Source organism: Somniosus microcephalus, chromosome 22, assembly GCF_052327205.1.
Source record: "Somniosus microcephalus isolate GS21.2 chromosome 22, FLI_Smic_1.0, whole genome shotgun sequence".
NCBI lineage: Eukaryota > Metazoa > Chordata > Chondrichthyes > Squaliformes > Somniosidae > Somniosus > Somniosus microcephalus.
In genome coordinates, this window is record NC_141008.1 from 1,085,833 (window position 1) to 1,113,226 (window position 27,394).

Here is a 27,394-nt window from a genome sequence, read left to right on the forward strand (position 1 = left end):
TAGAATGGAGGGGCTGCGGGTTCTGGGCTTGTTCTTTCTTACAATCTGTTCATCTCAGCCGCCCTCTCTCCTTCTCCCCGCCGATCAATGTTGGCTGTCTCCCAAATTCCGCCAAGACTGCGGGTTTGGGGGAATTGAAGGCAGTGAGTGTGTGCGGAGAGGCTGCTGCTTTGATGCCGGGAGCCGGGATGTGCCGCCGTGTTTCTATTCACTCCACAATCTGCCAGGTGGGTGTATTCTCGGCTCGCCTATATTCTGGGCCAGGGCTTCCCAGAACCAGCCGCAATCCAACTGCACTGGGGATTCCCTGGACAGTAGCCTCTCTCCTCCTGTCCTGAAACATCAGCTGGAGTCTCCAACCTCTCCAGTCCGGGAGCTGGCGGGTTTAAGAACTGTGTTCAGTTCTACAGTTTGAAAGTCTGATCATTGAGATCCTGACCCACGATCTCTCCTTCCTTCTCTATGCGACTTGGGACTTCTGATGGTTGAATTGCGCCCCAGGATAGGAGGGCAGAGTGAAGATCAGTCCCTGGCTGGCACTGACCAGACAGGCTGTGGATTTGATGCAGGTCTTGTGTAACCAGTCCAGTAGGGATGGAGTTGGTGAACCGTCTCCATTAGATGGAGAATTGGGGAGTGGATGGGGAGAGAAGGAAACTAGAAGCTGGTGCTGAGCTGGGCGGAGTTTCTCCCCCTCCCGGTAACGGTTCCCTTGCCATTCCCCGTGCAGCAACTAACCGCCTTTCATTGACTCTCTTGCAGTGTGCACCAAGGATGGGCGGGTCCTGATCGCCATCTCCAAGGATTTGACGCTGCCTCCTGTAGACCTGACAACGGTCCATCTGAAGGATGGACACGGAGCGGAGTGCAGTCCGACCGTGGCCTCTGCAGACACTGTGCTCTTTCAGTTCGCAGTCAGTGAGTGTGGCACTACTCAGCGGGTAGGTATTGTGGGCTGGGAGCCCCATCAATGGCTGTCAGTCGGGTGGGAAAGAGGGGGTCTAAAGGGCAATGGGGGCCCTTAAAGTCACTACATGTGATCAGGCAATGGCAGACTTGCTCAATTTCTATGCAATCAGTCTACTCCTGTTCCTCTGTAATGATGGTCTTCTGTCTCTTGTAGCTGGACGGGGTGAACGTCGTCTATGAAACGGATGTGTTGGGTCAGTTTGAGATCTTGGATGGAGCTTTGGGATCGGTGACCCGGGACAGCCCCTTCAGGTGAGACTGGGAGCACATGGAGCGGGTAGAGAAGGTGAGGAGCTGAATTCTCCAGCCGTGTCCGTTCTCTTGCAGGCTCCATGTCCAGTGCAGTTACAAGGGGAGCCAGGAGTCTGAACTGCAGGTGAAGCCCCGAGTTTACAGCCTTTCTCCGCCACTGCCTGCCACTGAGGCCGGGATCCTGGTTCTGGAGCTGAGAATAGCGAGAGGTAGCGAGTGCTGCTGATGGTTAGTGTCCAACTTCAGGCTCTCTCTCCAAATAGTGGCCGTCCTTCATCTTTCTCTTTCCAGATGGTGGCTACCGGAGCTGGTACGTGGCCAGTGACTACCCGATCCTGAGTGTGCTCCGGGACCCCGTGTTTGTGGAGGTTCGAGTCCTGAACCGGAACGATCCGTCCCTTGTGCTGGTGCTCAATGACTGCTGGGCGACCCCCACCCCCGAGCCGCATTCGGGGCTCCGATGGGACCTCCTGGTGGGCAGGTAAGGCAGCGAGTGAGGGACCTTGGGGCAGGCTGGTGATTGGGGAGGGGGGGCGACATGGACTGGGTGAAGGAACGGCCGATAATCAAACCAATCTGAGCTCCAGGTTGACGATTGGTGACTTGAATGGACTGGTTTCTTTATCTAGTCTAATCTCGGGACTTTGCTTTGATGTGCCGCTGTAACTCTGTAGTTGGGAGTTCCAGGTGTCCTCTCCATAAAACCCGCTCTTTCTCTGTTCCAGGTGCCCCTTTACTGGAGACAATTACAAAACCCGCCTCCTCCCGGTAGACGCCGCTTCCCATTCGCCATTCCCAACTCGCCATAATCGGTTTGTAGTCAGCACTTTCGCTTTCTGGGACCGAGTTTCGGGCCGGGCTCTGAGCGGGGAGGTGAGTTTCCTTCAGTCTTTCTCTCTGGCTCTCTTGGTTGAACTTGTTCCCTGGGTCTTGCTCACAGTGAGGAGGTCCCTGTTGACCCTTAGACTGTAGAAGCATGAATCTCCTGACTGGGAGCTGTGGCACTGACCAGACCGCACTGTCTCTTTCCAGGTTCACTTCCACTGCAGTGCTGAGGTTTGCTTCCCTTCCACCCGAGAGAACTGCACAGCTCCCTGCAGCCCCAGTAAGTAGCTGGGATCTGACTAGAAACTGTACCTTGATGGGGAGGGGTGGGTGTGGGGCATCTGGACACTGGGCTCACTCAGCAAGGGCCCAGCACTGGGCACAGGAGCAGTGTCCTCAATCTGCCCGCTCAATTCTATCCCAGTTACAGTCTACAGCAGAATAGTAATCTGGCTCAGCAGCTCTGAGCACATCTTCCACTGGTTCTGAATGGAATCCACCTCTGGCCTTGAACTTTGATCCAGCATCCTGCTGTCACCGGGAGTTCCATGGTGGAACCGAACTGATATCTGCCCAGGTCTCCCCCGCCACCAATGTGTGTATGTCCAGAGTAACCACTGGTGAAACTAGTGCTTAAAACGGGTCTCTACCAGCCCCCCCCCCCCCACCCCCAGCAGACCAGACTGACCTTTGCACCTCAACGACTGCAAACCTTGCTGGGTTGAAGCGGGTCCTTCTGAGAATAGGGAGTGAATCTTAGTCTGACAGTGCGGGCACCGTATTTAACTGCAGTCCAATCTCTCTCTGGTACTCACTGGCCGAGGGTTTTTGCATTGGGCCATCGGATTGACCATCTGATTTTGGGGCTTCAGACAGCTGAACATTGAATCGCCCACCTTGAACTCTTGTCTCTGTCTCCCCCAGAGAGGCAAAGAAGTGCCGATGACCGGGCTGGGTCCTTGGTGACTGCTGATGGAGCCATCACTTTCCTGGAAGATGAGAGATTGGCTGCTGGGATCCACCAGGAAGAGAAAGGTAAAGGAGGCCCCTGCTACTGTCTAGTGATGGAGTAACTGGTGCCTATCTAACCCTCCCTTCTCCCCACAGATGCTGCTGCTGATTCCCCCTCCCGTGTTCTTCCTGGAGTAGCGGTTGGGGTAGCTCTGCTCTCCGTGGCCCTGTTGGTCGGGACTGTTGCCATGTGGAAAATGGACCATCGCCGCAGGGTGGGCTCCGAGTGCAGCTCCATGGAACTGTAGATGTGTCTGTTGGACAATAAACTCCTGTTATACATGAAACCTGATCTCGTTATGTTCCAAATTCTGGGTAGATTTCACTGTCCTTTCCTGTGTTAATTGGGTGTCTGTTTTGAGAATCTATTGGGCCGCTTCTCACAGCTGCCTCAACAATTGTGCCTCCCAAAACTGTGCCTGCTGCCCTTGTCCTTCTATGTGGAAGAGGTCGCGGGTTTGGGAGGTGCTGTCAAGGAAGCCTTGGCGAGTTGCTGCAGTGCATCTTGTGGATGGTACACACTGCAGCCACAGTACACCAGTTTCAGCACAATAACCTCTACACTGTCCCATCAGTCACTTCCAGGTCGAGTATGGCACAGGGCTTTGTACCTTGGACTTGCTGTCCAGTGGATGGGAATCTGCTTTTAAAGCTCCCTCTTCAGCATCATCTACCCTATTTTCCATTTCCCACACCAGCGTTCCTAGTAGTCTCCCTAAGGGAGGATTGTAGTGCCACCAGGTTTTTGCTGCACCCATTGGGACAGGCTCAAAATCCCTAATCTTTCTCATGGGACCAGTGTAAGTAGTGGAGAGAAGCTACACCATGGGCAAGGGGGAAGCTCTTGTGAGAAGCGCAGAGAGAATGCTGTTAAAGCACAATGTTTGTATGAAATTTAAAAGTTCAAGCTGAGAATTTGACCTTCAGTGTTTGTCCAGGTGAAGGGGCTTCAGCCTCACTGCCGTATAATTCAGGAACCAATTCCCTCAGAGCTCTGGTGCTGAGTGTCCTGGGCCCCATAAGAGAAAGCTAGGTGTGCTAACTCATTGACTGCCACCCTGCCCACTGCTCCCTAACCACCCCCCCCAGGCTACTGACCATCCAAGTTCCTGCTGGAGCCCCCAGACTGGGGCTACCGGAGGCTGCAGGGTGAAGGACTGATGCTGGTCGCACTGACTGGCAAACAATAAGGGTCCTTGCAGGAAAGGGGCAGACTTACATTTCTGTAGCACCTTTCACAATGTCCCAAGTGATTTACAGCCAAGAGAAGTACTTTTATTTTACAAGTGTTGTCACTGTTGAAGTGTAGGTAACACAGCTGCCAATTTGTGCACAGCAAGCTGCCACACACAGCAATGAGAGAATCTGCTTTCACAATGTAGGTCGAGGGGGTAAATGTGGGGCCAGCGCACCTGGGTGAACTCCCCTGCTTTTGGTTGAAACAGTGCCCTGGGATCTTGTATGCCCACCTGAGAGGGCACCATTAGAGAGATGGCCCCTCCCACAGTGCAGCACCCCCTCAGTACTGCCCTGAAGTGTTAGTCTGGATTATAGGCTTCAGTCTCTGGAGTGGGGCTTGAACCCACAACACTCTGACTCAGGGGTGAGAGAGCTACTCACTGAGCCAAGGCTGACAATAGGGGTACTTGGGACTCGATGGGATTATACCAGGGGAAAGTGTTCCTTTGTGGATATTTGAACCTTTATAGACTTAATGATAAACTGATTAGGACACGATTGGTCTGGTACAGCACATTCAAGAAGTTTATTTTGGATTAGTTTAGAGTTACAGTCAGTGTTACACTAAATTATTGCAATGTATCAGTAAATGCAGCTGCTGTTAATGGTCTTTCCAACACAAGCCAATCAGCTGCCTGTGAGAAATCGCACCCCGAGATCTGAAATGAACAAATAAAGAGCGTTAGAATTGGCTTCCTCAATTCCAGCAGAAAGAACAGACGTGCCGTGATGCAGGATTTCACCATCATAGCCCAACATCGCAACCACTGGCTCACTTTTGAAGTATTTACACTGGTGCAGTTAAACCTGGCAGTCATTGGTGCACAGCAAGATCCTAAAGTTAACAACGGGATGTAAAACCAGTTGGTCTGTATTTGTTTTGCGGTAGTGGAGAGCAGAATGTTCCCTATCCTTCCAATAGTGTCCTTTACCTGAACCATAAATGGAACCTTCGGCTACGGTCTCATCAAAGAGATAGCACCTCCGACAATGCAGCAGTCCCTCAGTACTGACCCTCCGACAATGCAGCACTCCCTCAGTATTGCCCCTTCTGGAAGTGCAGCGCTCCCTCAGTGCTGACTCGCCGACAGTGTGGCGCTCCCTCTGTACTGACCCTCCAACAGTGCAGCACTCCCTCAGTACTGACTCGCCGACAGTGCGGCACTCCCTCTGTATTCCCCCTTCCGACAATGCAGCATTCCCTCAGTGCTGCCCCTTCCCACAGTGCGGCGCTCCCTCTGTACTGACCCTCCGACAGTGCAGCACTCCCTCAGTATTGACTCGCCGACAGTGCGGCACTCCCTCTGTATTCCCCCTTCCGACAATGCAGCATTCCCTCAGTGCTGCCCCTTCCCACAGTGCGGCGCTCCCTCTGTACTGACTCGCCGACAGTGCGGCACTCCCTCTGTACTGACCATCTGACAGTGCGGTGCTCCCTCAGTACTGTACTGATGTGTTAGCTTGTATTATGGGCTCTCGACTCTGGAGTGGGACTTGAATCCACGACCTTCTGACTGAGGTGCTGAAGACTGAGGCAATCTGATACTTTACCTCTTTGACCAAGCTTTCAGTCCCCCTCCTAATATGATCTACTTTGGCTAAGTGAACATTGGTTTGATTCTGCAATGAGCCATGGGATGATTATCTTCATTAAAGGCACTATATCAAGGCAAGTTGTTGAATTGGACATAAAGGATAAATGTAATACGATGAACAATAAAAATGGGACGTACCAGAAATGATTCACTTTAACAATGTCCGCTCACTGGGACCTTCGACCCATAGACCTCAACCTCACAAAGGGTCAGAATTTTTCTATTTCGTGGGATGACGATAAACACATATTGACCCTCCATTCCATTGCAGGAAAAAGAGAATGTTTTTATATGTAAACTTGAGCCGATCGTTCCACATCTGAAAGAGATGACGTTAAGCACTATCAGCAGTCAAATGCACCTGGCGTTCCAGATTTTTAAGAAAATCCATTCTCTGGCTGTGGGCGTCACTGGCAAGGCCGGTGTTTATTGGCCGTCCCTTGTCCTGAGAAGGTGGCGGTGGGCCTTCTTCTTGAACCATTGCTGTGCAGTTTGATCCAAACTGAGGGCTCGCTGGGCTACTTCAGAGGGCAGTTAAGAGTCAACCAGACAAAAAGAAAATACTGCAGATGCTGGAAATCTGAAATAAAAACAGACAATGCTGGAGATACTCAGCAGGCCAGGCAGCATCTGTGAAGAGAGAAACCGAGTTAACGTTTCAGGTCGATGACCTTTCGTCAGAACTGGATAAAAGCAGGAAATGGAACAGATTTTTAAGCAAGGGGATGGGCTGGGAAATGGGGGAGGGGATGAAAGAACAAAAGGGAAGGTCTGTGATAGGATAGAAGGCAGGAGAGGTTAAGAGACATTAAGAGATATTCAAGGCAAGAGGAGATGGTAATGGGGCAGGTTAAGAAACAAAGGATGGCTCGAGATGAAGTATAAATTGCGCTGGTAGAATGAAAGACAGCGGCCATGTGGGAGAGAAGAACAGGAGGCACAAACAAAAAGTGTGGATAATAAATATATATATGATAGGGGCCGAGGTTATGATCTGAAATTGTTGAACTCGATGTTGAGTCCTGAAGGTTGTAAAGTGCCTAATCGGAAGATGAGGTGCTGTTCCTCGAGCTTACGCTGAGCTTCCGTGGAACAATGCAAGAGGCCGAGGACGGTGAGGTCTGAGTGGGAGTGGGGCAGTGAATTAAAGTGACAGGCGACCGGAAGCTCGGGGTCACCCTTACGGACTGAACGGAGGTGTTCCCCAATGCGGTCACCCAATCTGCGTTTGGTCTCCCCAATGCAGAGGAGACCACATTGTGAGCAGCGAATACAGTTCACTAAATGGCAAGAAGTACAACTAAATCGCTGCTTCACCTGGAAGGGGTGTTTGGGGCCCTGGACAGTGGGAAGGGCGGAGGTATAAGGGCATGTGTTGCATCTCCTGCGCTTGCACGGGAAGGTGCCGGGTGAAGGGGTGTTGGGGGGTGATAGAGGAGTGGACTAGGGTGTCACAGATGGAGCGGTCCCTGCAGAATTCTGAAAGGGGAGGTGAGCAGAAGATGCATTTGGCGGTGGGATCATGCTGGAGGTGGCGGAAATGGTGGAGGATGATCCGTTGAATGTGGAGGCTGGTGGGGTGAAAGGTGAGGACAAGGGGAACTCTATCGTGGTTCTGGGAGGGAGGGGCAGGGGTGAAGGCAGAAGTGCGGGAGACAGAACGGTCACGGTGAAGGGCCGTGTCAACCACTGTAGAGGGGAATCCTCAGTAGAGGTAAAAGGAAGACATGTCAGAAGCACTGGTATGGAAGGTGGCATCGTCAGAGCAGATGCGGCAGAGACGGAGAAACTGGGAGAATGGAATAGAGTCCTTAAAGGAAGCGGGGTGGGAGGAAGTGTAGTCCAGGTAGCTGTGGGAGTCAGTGGGCTTATAGTGAATGTTTGTCAGTAGCCTATCCCCAGAGATGGAGACGGAGAAGTCGAGGAAGGGAAGGGAAGAGTCGGAGATGGACCATGTGAAGGTGAGGGAAGGGTGGAAATTGGAAGCAAAGTGAATGAAATTATCTAGTTCAGGGCGAGAGCAGGAAACAGCAACGATACAGTCATCAATGTGCCGGAAAAAGAGGTGAGGGAGGGGACCCGAGTCGGACTGGAACAAAGAGTGTTCCACATATCCCATGAAAAGGCGGGCATAGCTAGGACCCATGCTGGTACCCATGGCAACACCTTTGATTTGGAGGCAGTGAGTGGGGAGCGGGGCTGGGGAGGCAGTGAGTGGGGAGCGGGGCTGGGGAGGCAGTGAGTGGGGAGCAGGGCTGGGGAGGCAGTGAGTGGAGAGCAGGGCTGGGGAGGCAGTGAGTGGAGAGCGGGGCTGGGGAGGCAGTGAGTGGAGAGCGGGGCTGGGGAGGCAGTGAGTGGAGAGCGGGGCTGGGGAGGCAGTGAGTGGAGAGCGGGGCTGGGGAGGCAGTGAGTGGAGAGCAGGGCTGGGGAGGCAGTGAGTGGAGAGCGGGGCTGGGGAGGCAGTGAGTGGAGAGCGGGGCTGGGGAGGCAGTGAGTGGAGAGCGGGGCTGGGGAGGCAGTGAGTGGAGAGCGGGGCTGGGGAGGCAGTGAGTGGAGAGCAGGGCTGGGGAGGCAGTGAGTGGAGAGCGGGGCTGGGGAGGCAGTGAGTGGAGAGCGGGGCTGGGGAGGCAGTGAGTGGAGAGCGGGGCTGGGGAGGCAGTGAGTGGAGAGCAGGGCTGGGGAGGCAGTGAGTGGAGAGCGGGGCTGGGGAGGCGGTGAGTGGAGAGCGGGGCTGGGGAGGCGGTGAGTGGAGAGCGGGGCTGGGGAGGCAGTGAGTGGAGAGCGGGGCTGGGGAGGCAGTGAGTGGAGAGCGGGGCTGGGGAGGCAGTGAGTGGAGAGCGGGGCTGGGGAGGCAGTGAGTGGAGAGCGGGGCTGGGGAGGCAGTGAGTGGAGAGCGGGGCTGGGGAGGCAGTGAGTGGAGAGCGGGGCTGTGGAGGCAGTGAGTGGAGAGCGGGGCTGGGGAGGCAGTGAGTGGAGAGCGGGGCTGGGGAGGCAGTGAGTGGAGAGCGGGGCTGGGGAGGCGGTGAGTGGAGAGCGGGGCTGGGGAGGCAGTGAGTGGGGAGCGGGGCTGGGGAGGCAGTGAGTGGAGAGCGGGGCTGGGGAGGCTGTGAGTGGAGAGCGGGGCTGGGGAGGCAGTGAGTGGAGAGCGGGTCTGGGGAGGCGGTGAGTGGAGAGCAGGGCTGGGGAGGCAGTGAGTGGAGAGCGGGGCTGGGGAGGCGGTGAGTGGAGAGCGGGGCTGGGGAGGCAGTGAGTGGAGAGCAGGGCTGGGGAGGCGGTGAGTGGAGAGTGGGGCTGGGGAGGCAGTGAGTGGAGAGCAGGGCTGGGGAGGCGGTGAGTGGAGAGCGGGGCTGGGGAGGCGGTGAGTGGAGAGCGGGGCTGGGGAGGCAGTGAGTGGAGAGCGGGGCTGGGGAGGCTGTGAGTGGGGAGCGGGGCTGGGGAGGCAGTGAGTGGGGAGCGGGGCTGGGGAGACAGTGAGTGGAGAGCGGGACTGGGGAGGCAGTGAATGGAGAGCGGGGCTGGGGAGGCGGTGAGTGGAGAGCGGGGCTGGGGAGGCAGTGAGTGGAGAGCGGGGCTGGGGAGGCAGTGAGTGGAGAGCGGGGCTGGGGAGGCGGTGAGTGGAGAGCGGGGCTGGGGAGGCAGTGAGTGGAGAGCGGGGCTGGGGAGGCAGTGAGTGGAGAGCGGTGCTGGGGAGGCAATGAGTGGGGAGCAGGGCTGGGGAGGCAGTGAGTGGAGAGCGGGGCTGGGGAGGCAGTGAGTGGAGAGCGGGGCTGGGGAGGCGGTGAGTGGGGAGCGGGGCTGGGGAGGCAGTGAGTGGAGAGCGGGGCTGGGGAGGCAGTGAGTGGAGAGCGGGGCTGGGGAGGCAATGAGTGGAGAGCAGGGCTGGGGAGGCGGTGAGTGGGGAGCGGGGCTGGGGAGGCAGTGAGTGGAGAGCGGGGCTGGGGAGGCAGTGAGTGGAGAGCGGGGCTGGGGAGGCAGTGAGTGGAGAGCGGGGTTGGGGAGGCAGTGAGTGGAGAGCGGGGCTGGGGAGGCAGTGAGTGGGGAGCAGGGCTGGGGAGGCAGTGAGTGGAGAGCGGGGCTGGGGAGGCGGTGAGTGGAGAGCGGGGCTGGGGAGGCAGTGGGCGGAGAGCAGGGCTGGGGAGGCAGTGAGTGGAGAGCGGGGTTGGGGAGGCAGTGAGTGGAGAGCGGGGCTGGGGAGGCAGTGGGCGGAGAGCAGGGCTGGGGAGGCGGTGAGTGGAGAGCGGGGCTGGGGAGGCAGTGAGTGGGAGAGTTAACCATGTTGGTGTGGTACTGGAATCACACGAAGGCCCAGACCGGGTAAGGACGGCACGTTCCCTTCCCTAAAGGACATTAGTGAACCAGTTGCGTTTTTATGACAATCCGACAGTTTCATGGTCACTTTTACTGATCCCAGCTTTTTATTTCAAATTTAATTCAAATTCTCAGTGTCACGGTGGTATTTGAGCTCACGCCCTCTGGATTATTAGTCCTGGCCTGTGGCTGCAAAGGATTCCTGGTAACAAACCCTCTGGTCCTAATAAAGGGAGCTCGGGGAAAGTCAATAAACATAGTGGGGACCACATTTTAGGAATGATGTCCAGGTCTTGGAGAAGGTGTGGAGGAGATTTACTAGAATGGTACCAGGAATGAGGAACGTCAGTTATGTGGAGAATCTGGGATTGTTCTCACTAATGCAGAGAAGGTTAAAGGGAAATTTAATAGAGGTGTTCCATCTGTGGTAAACCACTGTAGTTCACTGTGTTCACTTGTTGTTGTTGTTGTTGTCGTTCACTCTTGTTTCACTGTTATGCCTGACTATGCCTCAGCTGACTCCGCCCCCGGCTACCGAGTATAAGGACGGCCACATGGCAGCTCCTGGCATTCGGTCGTCCACTAGAGGCATAGTCCTGATCTGTCTGAAGTGCTATTCAGTAGTTAATAAAAGCCTGTCGTTCTGAACTCTGCTCAGCCTCTTATTAGAATTGATAGCGCATCAATTTTATTAACTACTGAAAAAAAAAAATAACGATGCTGCAGATACTTAAGATCAAGTGCCTGGAACTCGACCCGCAAGAACCGGACTCGACTGCTAAGCTCTCGCACTGGCTGAACTGTTTCGAGTCCTTTCTGGCTGCATCCGGCGCGACCGTCGCCACCGACGCCGACAAGCTCAGGGTGCTGAATTCTAAAATAAACCACCGAGCTTTTGCCCTTATCCGGGACGCTACGAGCTACCGGGGGCTCTCGACATGTTGAAGGAGCAATATGCACGCCCGGTCAACTATGTTTACGCAAGACATCTCCTGGGGTCCCGCAAACAACAGCCCGGGGAAACCACAGAAGCATACATACGGGCGCTGAAGGAACTCGGCCGAGCCTGCGAATGCAAGCAAGTATCAGCCACGGAACATACGGAGGAGCTCATCCGTGACGCCCTCGTTGCGGGCCTCAGGTCCACTCACATGCGGCAGCGACTGCTGGAAAGTAGCGAGCTCGACCTGAAGAAGGCGATTTCACTCACCCTTTCGTTGGACGTAGCCCACCGGAACATGGAGGCCTACTCCCCGGACGGCGCGGCCGCTTCATGGACGCCGCAGCCGCCGCCATCTAGGGACGCGGCGCCGCCACGGGCCCCGGCCTCAACTGCTGCAGCGATGTCCCACCCGAGCCAGAAATGTTACTTCTGTGGCCAAACGAAACACCCCAGGGCGCGCTGCCCGGCGAAAAACGCGGTCTGCTCTGCCTGCGGTAAGAAGGGACACTACGCTGGCGTCTGCAGAAGTCAGAAGACCCCTACCTCCAGCAGCGTCGCGTGCGATTCGTGGGAGCGGCCATCTTGCCTTCCTCCAGCCTCGTGGGGATCGGGATCGTCATGGGCGCCGCCATTTTGCCCTTCCTCTCTGACGCCGCCATTTTGCCAACGGGCCCCCGACTCACCCACCTACAGCGACGCTCCCGACTCCACAGCGGCCTCCATTATGCTGGATCAATCCAGACCCCATCAGCTAGCCAGGTCCAAGATGGACATCCAGGTAAATGGCCGCGCCACAACTTGCCTTTTTGATTCCGGGAGCACGGAGAGCTTCATACACCCTGATACGGTACGGCATTATTCCCTCTCGGTCCGGCCAACGCGCCATCGGATCTCCATGGCCTCAAAATCTCACTCAGCAGACGTCGGCGGCTACTGCGTAGTGACCCTCTTGGTGAAGGGCTGCGTTTATAAAAATGTAAAGCTATTCGTCCTGCCACAGCTCTGCACTGCCATTCTGCTGGGGTTGGACTTTCATTGTCACTTTAAGAGTATCACCTTGACATACGGTGGACCTCTTCCCCCGCTCACTGTCTGCAACCAGCAGTTTTTAAATTGCCCGCCGCGCCCCACCTGTAGTCTCTCCACCCTCAAAATCACCCCCCCCCCTCTGTTCGCCAACCTCACCCGCGACTGCAAGCCTATTGCCACAAAGAGCAGTTGATACAGCACCGGGGACAGATCCTTCATAAGATCTGAGGTGACGCGGCTCCTGAAAGAGGGGATTATTGAGGATAGTACCAGCCCCTGGCGAGCTCAGGTGGTAGTCGCTAAGACTGGCAACAAGCAGCGCCTGGTCATCGACTACAGCCAGACTATCAACAAGTACACCCAGTTGGACGCATACCCTCTCCCCCGCATAGCCGACATGGTTAATAAGATAGCACAATACCGCGTTTTCTCGACCATTGACCTCAAGGCAGCATACCACCAAATCCCTATCCGCCCTGAGGACCGCCAGTACACAGCCTTCGAGGCAAATGGCCGTCTTTTTCACTTCCTCAGGGTTCCTTTCGGCGTCACCAACGGTGTCTCCGTCTTCCAGAGGGAGATGGACCGGATGGTCGACGAGAATGCGTTACAGGCCACGTTTCCCTACCTGGACAACGTGACCATCTGCGGCCATGACCTGCAGGACCATGACGCCAATCTTGATAAGTTCCTTCGCACGGCCCAACTCCTAAACCTCACGTACAACAAGGGAAAGTGCATATTCCGCACAGCCCGCCTCGTTATCCTTGGTTGCATGGTGGAACACGGAGTCATCGGCCCTGACCCTGACCGGATGCGCCCATTGATGGAACTTCCCCTGCCCCACTGTCTCAAGGCCCTCAAAAGGTGCCTGGGCTTCTTTTCTTATTACGCCCAGTGGGTCCCTCATTATGCGGACAAAGCCCGTCCACTTATCAAGTCCACTTCCTTCCCCCTGACGGCGGAGGCCCGCTCAGCCTTTCACCGTATAAAGGACGACATTGCCAAGGCCACCATGCACTCGGTAGACGAGTCCATCCCCTTCCAGGTGGAGAGCGATGCATCCGACTTTGCCCTGGCCGCTACCCTTAACCAGGCGGGAAGATCCGTGGCCTTTTTTTCACGAACCCTCCAGGGCTCCGAACTCAGACACTCCTCTGTGGAAAAAGAGGCCCAGGCCATTGTGGAGGCGCTGCGCCACTGGCAGCACTACCTGGCTAGAAAACGATTTACCCTGCTTACTGACCAACGTTCAGTCGCTTTCATGTTCAACAACAAGCAGAGGGGCAAAATCAAAAATGACAAGATTTTGAGGTGGAGAATCGAACTTTCCACCTACAATTACGACATCTTGTACCGGCCCGGGAAACTCAACGAACCCTCAGACGCTCTATCGCGAGGCACATGCGCCACCGCGCAGATCGATAGACTACGGGACCTCCACAACGACCTTTGCCACCCGGGGGTCACCAGGTTCTTCCATTTCATTAAAGGCCGCAACCTGCCTTACTCCATCGAGGAGGACAGGACCATGAGCAGGAGCTGCCCAGTCTGTGCAGAGTGCAAGCCGCGCTTCTATACGCCTGACAGAGCAAACCTGATCAAGGCCACCCGCCCTTTTGAGCGCCTGAGTGTCGACTTTAAAGGGCCCCTCCCCTCCTCTGACCGTAATGTGAGTCACCGGTACCGCAGCCTCATCTAGAGTAGCGCCCCTTGTAGACAGTCGCCGGTACTGCAGCCTCATCTACAGCAGCGCCCCTCGCAGGCAGTCGCCGAAACATAGAAGATAGGAGCAGGAGTAGGCCATTCGGCCCCTCGAGCCTTCTCCGCCATTCAATGAGATCATGGCTAATCATCCAAATTCAGTACCCTGTCCCTTCCTTCTCCCCATATCCCTTGATCCCTTTAGCCTTAAGAAATATATCTAAATCCTTCTTGAATATATTTAATGAATTGGCCTCCACTGCCTTTTCTGGTGGAGAATTCCACAGGTTCATCACTCTCTGGGTGACGAAATTCCTCCTCATCTCTGTCCTAAATGGCTTACCCCTTATCCTTAGACTGAGACCCCTGGTTCTGGACTCCCCGGCCATCGGGAACATCCTTCCTGCATCTAGTCTGTCTAGTCCTGTCATCATTTTATAAGTTTCAATGAGATCCCCTCTCATTCTTCTAAACTCCAGCGAGTATAAGACCAATCGACCCAATCTCTCCTCATATGTCATTCCTGCCATCCCAGGTATCAGTCTGGTGAATATTCACTGCACTCCCTCCATGGCAAGAACATCCTCCCTCAGATAAGGCGACCAAAACTGCATACAATACTCAAGGTGTGGTCTCACCAAGGCCCTGTACAACTGCAGCAAGACATCCTTGTTCCTGTACTCGAACCCTCTCGCTATGAAGGCCAACATACCATTTGCCTTCTTAACCGCCTGCTGCACCTGCATGCTTACCTTCAGCGACTGGTGCACAAGGACACCCAGGTCTCGTTGCACTTCCCCTTCTCCCAATCTATTGCCGTTCAGATAATAATCTGCCTTCCTGTTTTTGCCACCAAAGTGGATAACCTCGCATTTATCCACATTATACTGCATCTGCCATGCTTTTGCCCAATCACCTCTTCCTCCTTCTCTATGTCTGACTCGGACACAGTGTCAGCTTGAGGGGCCGCCTCCTCACCTGGCGAGTCACCATCTGAAAGCAGGGAGGCACAAGAGTTGCTTTAGAGTGAGGACAGGGCGGCAGCGAGGGAGGCATGAGTGCTGCTGTGCACTGCATTGGTTCGATAGTGGCAAAGGATGCTGGTGTGAGGCGCAAGTGGAAAGGGAGAGGTCAAAAAGGTGATGACCTTACCATTGGTGCCCAGAACAGTGTCAGCATCTCCAGTGGCGACGGGGCCACTCAGCCGGCCTGCCATGATCTGCTCCACTCTCTGCTCGAGGTCGCTCAGCTGTTTCAGGTCAGGACGGCCTCCCCTGCTCTGTCGCTGCTGTCTTCTGTTATGCGCCAGCTTGGACTGCAAGAGAAAGGACCGCCTCTAAGTACAGTGTCAAGCCCTGATATTGCCCGCACTGCCTCCCATGGTCGAATAGCCCTGACAGTGTCTAAAGTCCTGAATGTGCAAGTGCTTTTCATGACAGTCCCATAGCTGCTGGATGAGGGCTGGCCATTAGAGCTTTCAGACTCGTTTGGCCATAAAGTGAGGTGGACATGCAGGGATGAGGAGGATTCTGGAAAGGGTACTCACCCTGACAACCCGAGTGAGGACGTTGAATTTTTTCCGGCACTGGGTTGGTGTCCTGCCAACCACGCTGTTGGACATGACCTTGTTTGCCACATCCCTCCATGCTTTCCGATATTCGGTGGGCAGCGGCTTCCTGCCACCCTCAGGGAAGAGGATATGGCGCCTGCGGTCCACTGCACCAACCAGCAGCCTCAGGTCACCCTCGCCGAAGCGCTGCACTCTCTCCCTGGCCTTCTCCATTCTCCTGGGCATGGAGCTGTTCCAGAAGCAGTGTTCAGGCCTTGCCTTAGGGCTGCAGCGTGCAGGGCGTGGCAGCCAAGCAATTCCACCCTCCCCCTTTAAGTGCTGACCGGCGCCTGACTGTCTGCCCTCAATGAGCAACTCGCCGCACCTGCGCTGCACCCGCCCTCGGTGTTTGCACCCTGGATCGCCGGCTTAGCGCCTAATGATAGTCGTGCATCGCCTGCTTTAGCGCAGCAGCAACCTCTTGGGGCAATGCAACTGAATATCGGCGAAGGTGGTGCTAAGTTGCGCCGGGCGCAAAAGTTAGCGAACGCCATGCTGTAGCGCCCCAAATGTGGCTATACTGAATTTCTAGGTCTTGGTGTCTAAATTCTATTGGTGCTGCCTCCTTAAGAGGGACACTTGTGGAGCTGACTCTTCTTATTACTGGCAATTGTCAATTTAAAGTCAACTACAATTTCCACACTTTTGTACTCTATACCTCTATTTATGAAGCCCAGAATCCCGTAAGCCTTTTTAACTGCTTTCTCAACCTGTCATTCCACCTTCAACGATTTGTGCACACATACCCCCAGGTCTCTCTGTTCCTGCACCCCCTTCAGGATTGTACCAGTTAGTTTATATGTCCTCTCCTCATTCTTTCTAACAAAATGTATCACTTCACACTCTTCTGCGTTAAATTTCATCTGCCACGTGTCCGCCCATTTCACCTGCCTGTCTATGTCTTCCTGACTTCTATCACTCTCCTCCTCACTGTTTGCTATACTTCCAAGTTTAGTCTCATCTGCATATTTTGAAATTGTGCTCTGTACACCCATGTCCAAGTCATTAATATGTATCAAGAAAAGCAGTGGTCCTAGAACTGACCCCTTAGGATCACCACTGTATACCTTCATCCAGTCCAAAAAATAACCGTTCACCACTACTCTCTGTTTCCTGTCACTCAGCCAATTCTGTATCCATGTCCACTGTCCCTTTTATACCATGGGCTTCAACTTTGCTGGCAAGCCTATTATGTGGCACTTTGTCGAACGCCTTTTTGAAATCCATGTTCACTATGTCAACTGTATTACCCTCATCAATCCTCCCTGTTGCCTCATCAAAGAACTCGTGAAGTTAGTTAAACACGATTTGCCTTTAACAAATCCGTGCTGGCTTTCCTTAATTAAACCACACTTGTCGAAGTGACTGTTAATTTTGTCCCTGATTACTGTTTCTCAAAGCTTCCCCACTACCGAGGTCAAACTGAATGGCCTGCAGTTGCTGGGTTTATCTTTACACACTTTTTTGAACAAGAGAATAAAATTTGCAGTTCTCCAGTCCTCTGGCACCACCCCCGTATCTAAGGAGGATTGGAAGATTATGGCCAGTACCACCGCGATTTCCTCCCTAAATTCCCGCAGCATCCTAGAATGCATCCCATCCACTCCTGGTGATTTATCTACTTTAAATACAGCCAGCCTTTCTAATACCTCTTTTTTATGAACTTTTATCCTATCAACTATCTCCACTACCTCCTCCTTTACTATGCCTGATGTAAGAAAAGGAGACTTACCATCAAGTAACTTTAAATTAAGCTTTAAGTAACTTATAAACACACTATATACAGAGAGAGGTCTTTACCATGCCTCTGGTAGAAGCCTCTTACAATACTGAACAGACTAGTATTTATACCAGTCCAACAGGAAGTGACATGACAGGAAGTGAGGTATGTACACAGTTCATAGTTCACAGTTCACAGTTCACAGGAAGTGATGACATAACTTCCCGGAAGTTATTATTTTTATCACATTCTTCCCTCCTGCAGAATTCGGAGGCTGTGGTCTACCTTTTGGTCCGCAGCCGCCGAACAAGGAAGAGTCGCACCCGTTTGGATTCCCGTCGTAGAGGGTCGCTGGTCCGCTTACATGCGGTTGGCCATTGGTCAGAGTCTGGATTGCCCTGTGAAGGGTCGGGGAGATCATGGCTTCGAGTACGAGCCCCAATAGGTTCAAAGTCGAACTGCCTCTGTTCAGAGGGAGGTGCAGAGCTGGTCTGTGGTAGATCAGTACTTTCATGCACAGTACTGGGAGGGTCGCAACCTTGAGCACGAGGTTCTACCGGCACCAAGCTAGTTGGTGTCCGATCAGGATCCTGGAGAGGGGTACCCGATAGGTCCCAAGAGTTTCCTGGTGAAATGCCATCACCCGATGTCCCACTAGGTCCTGGTGGGCAGGGAGCCAGATCCCGTAATGATACGGTAGATTCTCGGCCGTCGGAATATCGTATGTTTGCATAGGTGGTGTTGGCATCGGTTAGTTCGACCTCGTCTACAAGGGTGTCATTTTTAGACGTCCGAACGTATCTTCGGAGTAATACAGGTCCAGGAGTAGGTAGCCATGACGGGAGTGATGTCCCATGAGATGAGCGATGCTGGAATCCAAAGAACCGCTCATGAGGTGTAGTATTTGTGGCTGTAGAAAGCAGGGACCGTATAGAGTGCAATGCATCCGGAAGCACTGTTTCCCATTGCTGGTCTGGTAGGCCCCGAGATCTTAAAGCGAGACGTACGGAATTCCAGATGATACCGTTATACCTCTCTACCTGCCCGTTTCCGATGGGATGGTATGGTGTTGTTTTGCTTGTAGCAACTCCCCGTTCTGAGAGGTAGTCCTTGAGTTCTCTTGACATAAATGATGGACGCCGATCTGAGTGAATTTAAGCCGGCATGCCACAGAGAGAAAATACCTGCTCAAGGCAGCAGATTACTGTGGACGCCAGCATATTGGAGCAGGGGAAGGCAAACGGAAAACGTGAATATTCGTCGATCATGGTGAGCAAATATGTGTTCCGAGTTGAAGAGGGCACTGGGCCCTTAAAATCGATGCCAAGTCGTTGCATCGGTTGGGTTGCATGTATGAATGTACCATCTGAGGGGCGGAAGAACTGAGGTTTTAATTCCGCACAAAGCCGGCATTCTGAGCATATTTTCTTTACATCTCCAGTGGAAAAAGGGAGATTCCGTGATCGTACGAAATGTAGCATGCGCGTAACGCCAGGATGACACAATCCATTGTGGACATCCATGAGAGTAGAGGATGACATAGTGGAGCAGAATGCCCGTGTGAGGGTGTCCGGGGCCACATTCTCCTTGCCAGGCCGATAGAGAATGGTATAACCAAAAGAGGCCAGTTCCATCCTCCAAAGTTGTATTTTATTATTCTTAATTTTGGTTCGTTTTCGATTATCGAGCATGAAGGCAACTGATCGTTGGTCCGTGATCAATGTAAAGTGCTGGCGAGCTAGAAAATGGTTCCACTTCCGTACTGCCTCTATGATGGCTGTGGCTTCTTTCTCAACCGGAGGATAATGTAGCTCTGCACCTGGTAAGGTCCTGGACATAAATGCTACAGGACGACCTTCCTGATTCAGAGTAGCCGAGATCGCCACCTCCGAGGCATCACATTCAACCGTGAAAGGGAGATTCTCATCAATGGAGTGAAGAGCCGCTTTCTCCAACTGTTTTTTGAGAAGGTTAAAGGCTGCAACAGCCGCTTTTCCCAGTGGAAATGATCTAGCATGCAGCAAGGGTTGGATTTTGTCCGAAAAATGAGGAATCCATTTAGTGTAATATGCAAACAGACTGAGAGCCCGACGTAAAGAAGCCGGATTCTTAGGTGACGGGAGCTCTTGGAGCGGGCGAAGTCTTTCTGGGTCTGGTTTAATGATACCATTGCCTACGCAGTAGCCAAGGATGTTGATGGTCGGTTGCGACTCAACAGATTTGGATTCATTCAGGGTCAAATTACGGCGATGGAGGGCATCCCGAAATTTTTGGAGGTTGGCGTCGTGTTCCTGTTGATCGTGACCTGCAATGGTAATGTTATCAAGATAGGGAAAGGTGTCCCTTAGGTTTTCCTGCTTAACCAGGCCTTCCATTGCCCGTTGGAAGACAGCCACTCCATTAGTAACCCCGAATGGGAGGCGACGAAATTGGTACAGCCGTCCATTAGCCTCAAAGGCCGTGTACTGCTTATCTGAGACCTTCAAGGGTAACTGATGATAGGCACTTTTTAAATCGTAAGTTGAGAACACTTTGTATTCGGCCAGTTTATTAACCATATCATCAATGCGTGGCAATGGGTAGGCGTCCAAGTCGGTATATTGATTGATGGTTTGCGAATAATCGATGCATAGTCGCCGTTTGTGAGGTTTTAGAGGGTTCTTGACAATGACGACTTGAGCCCGCCAGGGCGACGAACATGGTTCGATGATATCCTCTGCTAGAAGTCGAGAGATTTCAGCCGCAATAAAAGATTGGTCTTCCTGATTAAAGCGCCGCGATTTCGTTATTATTGGTTTGCATTGAGGCGGAATACTGGCAAATAATGAGGGTTCATCAAGTGAAGCTGCTGATAATGCACAAAATGGTAATTTAGACGGTATATTAGAAATAGTAAGTCCGGGTTTGGATCCACCAAACTCAATGGTGAGTTTCTTATGCTGTTTTTGGAAGTCCAGCCCTAAGAGGAGATCACTACATAAGTCCTTGAGCACCGAAAGTCGGGTGGAGGGATACATACGACCATGAAGTGTCATATCAACAACACAAAAGCCGGAGATTCTGGTATTAAGTGATGACTGGGCCATCGCAATTGCCTGGTCCGATGGGAAGACATGTAGTTTCAATTTCGCAACAATCTGTTCCTTAATGAAACTATCAGTACTTCCTGAGTCAATTAAGGCATCTAAGGTATGCCCTTTAATTGAAATTTTTGTGGCTGCATGAGACAGGTTCTGTGGGCAAGCAGCTGTAATTGGTGTCGTTGCACAGAGAGAGGCTAAAACTCTCGGTGTGCTTCTTCGGGAGAGAGCTCGAGAGGAAGCTTGATAGGTCCTAGCTGGAGCATCTTGATAGGCCCTAATTGGGGCAGTTCGGTAGGCCTTAGCTGGATTGGCCCTCGTAGAGGCCCTTGATAGGCAAACTTTAGCAAAGTGTCCTTTTTTCCCGCAATAACTGCAGATTGCATTGCGAGCAGGGCAGGTTTTCCTAGGGTGAAAAGCATCTCCACAAAAGAAGCATTCCTTCCTAGATTGCCAAGAGGCTGCTAAAGTGGGATCATCCTCGTCTTCTTCATCGGAATTATCAGAATTAGATTCCCCCATGATAGGGTTCACCTGAGACCGCTTGAATTGTCTGGTTGCAGCTACAGCAGCAGATCGAGATCTGGGCAGCTGATAGAGGTCTGCATTTCTCTTTGCCAAATCCAGAGAACAAGCTAGGTCAAAAGCTTTTTGTAGCTCAAGTGTTTTACTTTCTAGTAGACGCTGGCGTATAAATGGAGAGGCAATCCCACAGATGAAAGCATCACGAATCATTTCTTGGCGGTACAGCTCAGCTGAGGCTGCCTGAAAGTTACAATCTATGCTGAGACTGCGAAGTTCTTGCAGGAATTCGTCAATTGATTCCCCTGGCCCTTGTCGGGCTGTGGCCAGTAGATGTCTAGCGTAGACCTCATTTGGGGACTTCGCATACAGTTTCTTAAGTGCCCGAATCACCTCTTCGTAATTATCCCATTCATCAACATATTCGAATATTTTGGGGTCACATAATTGACAAGTATCTTCAATTTAGCAGGAGCATCCGCTTTACATTCATCCAGAAAATTCTCAAAAGTACGATACCAATGCTTCCATACCCTGCCAGCTGCTGGTGTATTCGGGTCCAAGTCCAGACGAATAGGTCTAAGGATTTTCTCCATGATGGGTGGTTCCCTGGATCCTTAACTTCCGAGTTTGTCTGAAGGTCGAGTATTTGTCAGTGTAAATACTAAGTTACTTAAATTGATGTAAGAAAAGGAGACTTACCATCAAGTAACTTTAAATTAAGCTTTAAGTAACTTATAAACACACTATATACAGAGAGAGGTCTTTACCATGCCTCTGGTAGAAGCCTCTTACAATACTGAACAGACTAGTATTTATACCAGTCCAACAGGAAGTGACATGACAGGAAGTGAGGTATGTACAAAGTTCATAGTTCACAGTTCACAGTTCACAGGAAGTGATGACATAACTTCCCGGAAGTTATTATTTTTATCACAATGCCTATGGCAGCATCATCTTCCTTGGTGAAGACAGATGCAAAGTATTCATTTAGTACCTCAGCCATACCCTCTGCCTCCATGAATAGGTCTCCTTTTTGGTCCTTAATCAGCCCCATCCCTCCTCTTACTACCTTTTACTATTTATATGGCCATAGAAGACTTTTGGATTACCTTTCATGTTGGCTGCAATTCTATTCTCATACCCTCTCTTTGCCCCTCATTTGATTTTTCACTTCTCCTCTGAACTTTCTATATATAGCCTGATTCTCAGATGCATTTGCAACTTGACATCTGTCATACTCGCTCTTTTTCTGCTTCATCATATTCTCTATCTCTTTCATCATCCAGCGAGCCCTGACTTTAGTTGTCCTGCCTTCCCCCCTCGTTGGAAAGTACCTCAACTGCACCTGAACTATTTCCTCTTTAAAGGCAGCCTATTGTTCATTACAGTTTTTCCTGCCAATCTTTGATTCCAGTTTACCCGGGCCAGATCCGTTCTCATCCCACTGAAGTTGCATTTCCCCCTGTTAAACATTTTTACTCTAGATTGCTCTCTGTCCTTTTTCATAGCTAACCAAAACATTATGATACTATGATCACTGTTCCCTAAATGTTCACCTATTGAAACTTGCTCCACCTGACCAACCTCATTCCCCAGTCTGGAGTGCAGTTACGTTGAAAGACTGAAGAAGCTGGTGTTGTTCTCCTTGGAGCAGAGAGAATTGAGAGGAGATTTGATAGAGGTGTTCAAATCCATGAGGGGTGTGGACAGAGTAGATAGAGAGAAACTGTTCCCATTGGCAGAAGGGTGGAGAACCGGAGGGCACAGATTTAAGGTGATTGGCAAAAGAACCAAAGGCCACGTAAGAAAGACTTTTTTACGCAGCGAGTGGTTAGGATTTGGAATGTTCTCCCTGAAAGGGCGGTGGAGGCAGATTCAATCAGAGCTTTCAAAAGGGAGTTGGATAAGTATCTGAAGGGAAGAAATGTGCAGTGTACGGGGAAAGGGCGGGGGAGTGGGACTGGCTGAAGTGCTCTTGCAGAGAGCCGGCACGGGCTCGACGGGCCGAATGGCCTCCTTCCCCGCTGTAACCATTCTATGATTCGATGGTTCTATGACCATGTGCTGTAACTTTAAAAAAGGTTAAAAGGAAATTGAACAAATTAAATTAAAGTACTGTTCCTTATGGTGATGCAGCACTCCAGTCCCTGCAGTGCCCACCGGTCGCGGAATGCCTCGAGCGTGCCGGCAGACACCGCGTGCTCCATCTCCAGGGCCAGCCAGGGGTGAACGTGGCCGCGGAAGAGAGGCAGGCAGTCGGGCCGAACAACCCCCTGGACCGCCCGCTGCCTGGACCAGTTAATGGCCACTTTGGCCAGGCCCAGGAGCAGTCCCACGAGGAGGTCCCCCGACCTGCCCGCTCCCTTCCGCACCGGGTGACCGAATATCAGGAGCGTGGGACTGAAGTGCAGCCAAAAATCGAGGAGCAGCCCCTTCAAATTCGCTCCCCAGGATGAAGGTCGGCATCCTATTGGGTGAGCGTGAGGCCTGTCTGGACGGATGAACGAACGCACGCATGCACGCAGGGAGACAAATGACACGCACGCACGCAGACATTCACAATGGAATTTACACTTGAGCGAACGAACAGAGGAATGAATGACTGAATGATTGAGCGATGTCAGTAGGACTGGCGAATACGGGTTCTTTCTTTTCTTGGTTTATTAAACAGTGGCAGCTTGTACTGTAAACATTATTGATTTACCTGTAAAAATGAATTATTGTATTTATATTGTTGACCATTAAGCTGTTTTTGAGGCTTTATCCTTTTTATTGTGGTCAATGAATGTAATGGATTTACTATGTAATTGATGAGTTGTATAAGTAATGTTGTACATGAATATTAAAATTTAAAAAAAGGACAGCAGGTAATACCAAGCAAAAATGAAGAGTTACTAGATTGCCAATAGGACTGGTGTAAAATTGTTTTTCACTATGGGTACCTGTACTGTTAATATTGTTGATTTGTCTGTAAAATTTACCACTGCATTTGGACTGTTAGTCCTAAAGCTGTTTTTAAGGCTTTGTTTTATTGTGGTTAATGAATGTAATGGGTTTATTATGTAATTGATGAGTTGTGACAAGTACTGCCATATTTAAATAAATATGTTCCACACAAAAAAAGAAAAAAATAAGTTTAAACAAGGCCCCAATCTCTCCGTGTGCCCCGTGGGAATGCGGGTTCACATTGGGAGCCCATGGGCCAATCAGACCATTCAGTTACTGCGGGTTAAACAAGTGGATAAAAAGGGGGAGTCGGCTCTACAGCCTCACTTACCTGGGAGCCTCGCTTGTTAGAATGGAGGGGCTGCGGGTTCTGGGCTTGTTCTTTCTTACAATCTGTTCATCTCAGCCGCCCTCTCTCCTTCTCCCCGCCGATCAATGTTGGCTGGATACCGAATTCCGCCAAGACTGCGGCTTTGGGGGAATTGAAGGCAGTGAGTGTGTGCGGAAAGGCTGCTGCTTTGATGCCGGGAGCCGGGATGTGCCGCCGTGTTTCTATTCACTCCACAATCTGCCAGGTGGGTGTATTCTCGGGTCGCCTATATTCTGGGCCAGGGCTTCCCAGGACCAGCCGCAATCCAACTGCACTGGGGATTCCATGGACAGAATCCTCTCTCCTCCTGTCCTGAAACATCAGCTGTGTTTATTTCTACAGTTTGAAAGTCTGATCATTGAGACCCTGACCCAAGATCTCTCCTTCCTTCTCTATGCGACTTGGGACTTCTGATGGTTGAATTGCGCCCCAGGATAGGAGGGCAGAGTAAAGATCAGTCCCTGGCTGGCACTGACCGGACAGGGTGTGGATTTGATGCAGGTCTTGTGTAACCAGTCCAGTAGGGATGGAGTTGGTGAACCGTCTCCAGTAGATGGAGAATTGGGGAGTGGACGGGGAGAGAAAGAAACTAGAAGCTGGTGCTGAGCTGGGCGGAGTTTCTCCCCCTCCCGGTAACGGTTCCCTTGCCATTCCCCGTGCAGCAACTAACCGCCTTTCATTGACTCTCTTGCAGTGTGCACCAAGGATGGGCGGATCCTGATCGCCATCTCCAAGGATTTGACGCTGCCTCCTGTAGACCTGACAACGGTCCATCTGAAGGATGGACACGGAGCGGAGTGCAGTCCGACCGTGGCCTCTGCAGACACTGTGCTCTTTCAGTTCGCAGTCACTGAGTGTGGCACTACTCAGCGGGTAGGTATTGTGGGCTGGGAGCCCCATCAATGGCTGTCAGTCGGGTGGGAAAGAGGGGGTCTAAAGGGCAATGGGGGCCCTGAAAGACACTACATGTGATAAGGCAATGGCAGACTTGCTCAATTTCCCTGCAATCGGTCTACTCCTGGTCCTCTGTAATGATGGTCTTCTGTCTCTTGTAGCTGGACGGGGTGAACGCCGTCTATGAAACGGATGTGTTGGGTCAGTTTGAGATCTTGGATGGAGCTTTGGGATCGGTGACCCGGGACAGCCCCTTCAGGTGAGACTGGGAGCACAAGAAGCGGGTAGAGAAGGTGAGGAGCTGAATTCTCCAGCCGTGTCCGTTCTCTTGCAGGCTACATGTCCAGTGCAGTTACAAGGGGAGCCAGGAGTCTGAACTGCAGGTGAAGCCCCGAGTTTACAGCCTTTCTCTGCCACTGAGGCCGGGATCCTGGTTCTGGAGCTGAGAATAGCGAGAGGTAGCGAGTGCTGCTGATGGTTAGTGTCCAACTTCAGGCTCTCTCTCCAAATAGTGGCCGTCCTTCATCTTTCTCTTTGCAGATGGTGGCTACCGGAGCTGGTACGTGGCCAGTGACTACCCGATCCTGAGTGTGCTCCGGGACCCCGTGTTTGTGGAGGTTCGAGTCCTGAACCGGAACGATCCGTCCCTTGTGCTGGTGCTCAATGACTGCTGGGCGACCCCCACCCCCGAGCCGCATTCGGGGCTCCGATGGGACCTCCTGGTGGGCAGGTAAGGCAGCGAGTGAGGGACCTTGGGGCAGGCTGGTGATTGGGGAGGGGGGCGACATGGACTGGGTGAAAGAACGGCCAATAATCAAACCAATCTGAGCTCCAGGTTGACGATTGGTGACTTGAATGGACTGGTTTCTTTATCTAGTCTAATCTCGGGACTTTGCTTTGATGTGCCGCTGTAACTCTGTAGTTGGGAGTTCCAGGTGCCCTCTCCATATAACCCGCTCTTTCTCTGTTCCAGGTGCCCCTTTACTGGAGACAATTACAAAACCCGCCTCCTCCCGGTAGACGCCGCTTCCCATTCGCCGTTCCCAACTCACCAGAATCGGTTTGTAGTCAGCACTTTCGCTTTCTGGGACCGAGTTTCGGGCCGGGCTCTGAGCGGGGAGGTGAGTTTCCTTCAGTCTTTCTCTCTGGCTCTCTTGGTTGAACTTGTTCCCTGGGTCTTGCTCACAGTGAGGAGGCCCCTGTTGACCCTTTGACTGTAGAAGCATGAATCTCTTGACTGGGAGCTGTGGCACTGACCAGACCGCACTGTCTCTTTCCAGGTTCACTTCCACTGCAGTGCTGAGGTTTGCTTCCCTTCCACCCGAGAGAACTGCACGGCTCCCTGCAGCCCCAGTAAGTAGCTGGGATCTGACTAGAAACTGAACCTTGATGGGGAGGGTTGGGTGTGGGGCATCTGGACACTGGGCTCACTCAGCAAGGGCCCAACACTGGGCACAGGAGCAGTGTCCTCAATCTGCCCGCTCAACTCTATCCCAGTTAGTCTATTGCAGAATAGCAATCTGGCTCAGCGGCTCTGAGCACATCTTGCACTGGTTCTGAATGGAACCCACCTCTGGCCTTGAACATTGATCTAGCATCCTGCTGTCACCGGGAGTTCCAGGGTGGCATCGAACCGATATCTGGGGGAGACCTGGGCAATGTGTGTATGTCCAGTGTAGCCGCTAGTCAAACTAGTGCTTCAAAACGGGTCTCTTTCCCTCCCCCGCCCCCAGGAGACCAGACTGGCCATTGGACCCGTCAACGACTGCAAACTTTGCTGGGTTGAAGCGGGTCTTTCTGAGAATAGGGAGTGAATCTTAGTCTGACAGTGAGGGAACCGTATTTAACTAGTCCAATCTCACTCCGGTGCTCACTGCCCGAGGGTTTTTGTATTGGGCCATCGTATTGACCACCTGATTTGGGGCTTCAGACAGCTGCACATTGAATCGCCCACCTTGAACTCTTGTCTCTGTCTCTTGTCTCCCCCAGAGAGGCGAAGAAGCGCCGATGTTCGGGCTGGGTCCCTGGTGACTGCTGATGGAGCCATCATTTTCCTGGAAGATGAGGAGCGATTGGCTGCTGGGATCCACCAGGAAGAGAAAGGTAAAGGAGGCCCCTGCCGCTGTCTAGTGATGGAGTAACTGGTGCCCATCTAACCCTCCCTTCTCCCCACAGATGCTGCTGCTGATTCCCCCTCCCGTGTTGTTCCTGGAGTCGCGGTTGGGGTAGCTCTGCTCTCCGTGGCCCTGTTGGTTGGGACTGTTGCCATGTGGAAAATGAACCATCGCCGCAGGGTGGGCTCCGAGTGCAGCTCCATGGAACTGTAGATGTGTCTGTTGGATAATAAACCCCTGTTATACATGAAACCTGATCTC

The 27,394-nt window shown here is 52.4% G+C and overlaps 1 protein-coding gene across 1 annotated transcript; it reads left to right on the top strand.

Annotated features, from left to right (window-relative positions):
* LOC147101971 (uncharacterized) lies at positions 1-27,394 on the top strand. Its single transcript, XM_085965062.1, is given in 17 exon segments — positions 1-227; positions 763-941; positions 1,124-1,221; positions 1,297-1,430; positions 1,513-1,702; positions 1,947-2,094; positions 2,254-2,326; positions 2,971-3,081; positions 24,820-24,998; positions 25,181-25,278; positions 25,354-25,427; positions 25,430-25,477; positions 25,560-25,749; positions 25,993-26,140; positions 26,300-26,372; positions 27,009-27,122; positions 27,195-27,394. Coding segments are annotated over 17 exon segments (2,232 nt in total). The 5' UTR covers positions 1-4; the 3' UTR covers positions 27,347-27,394.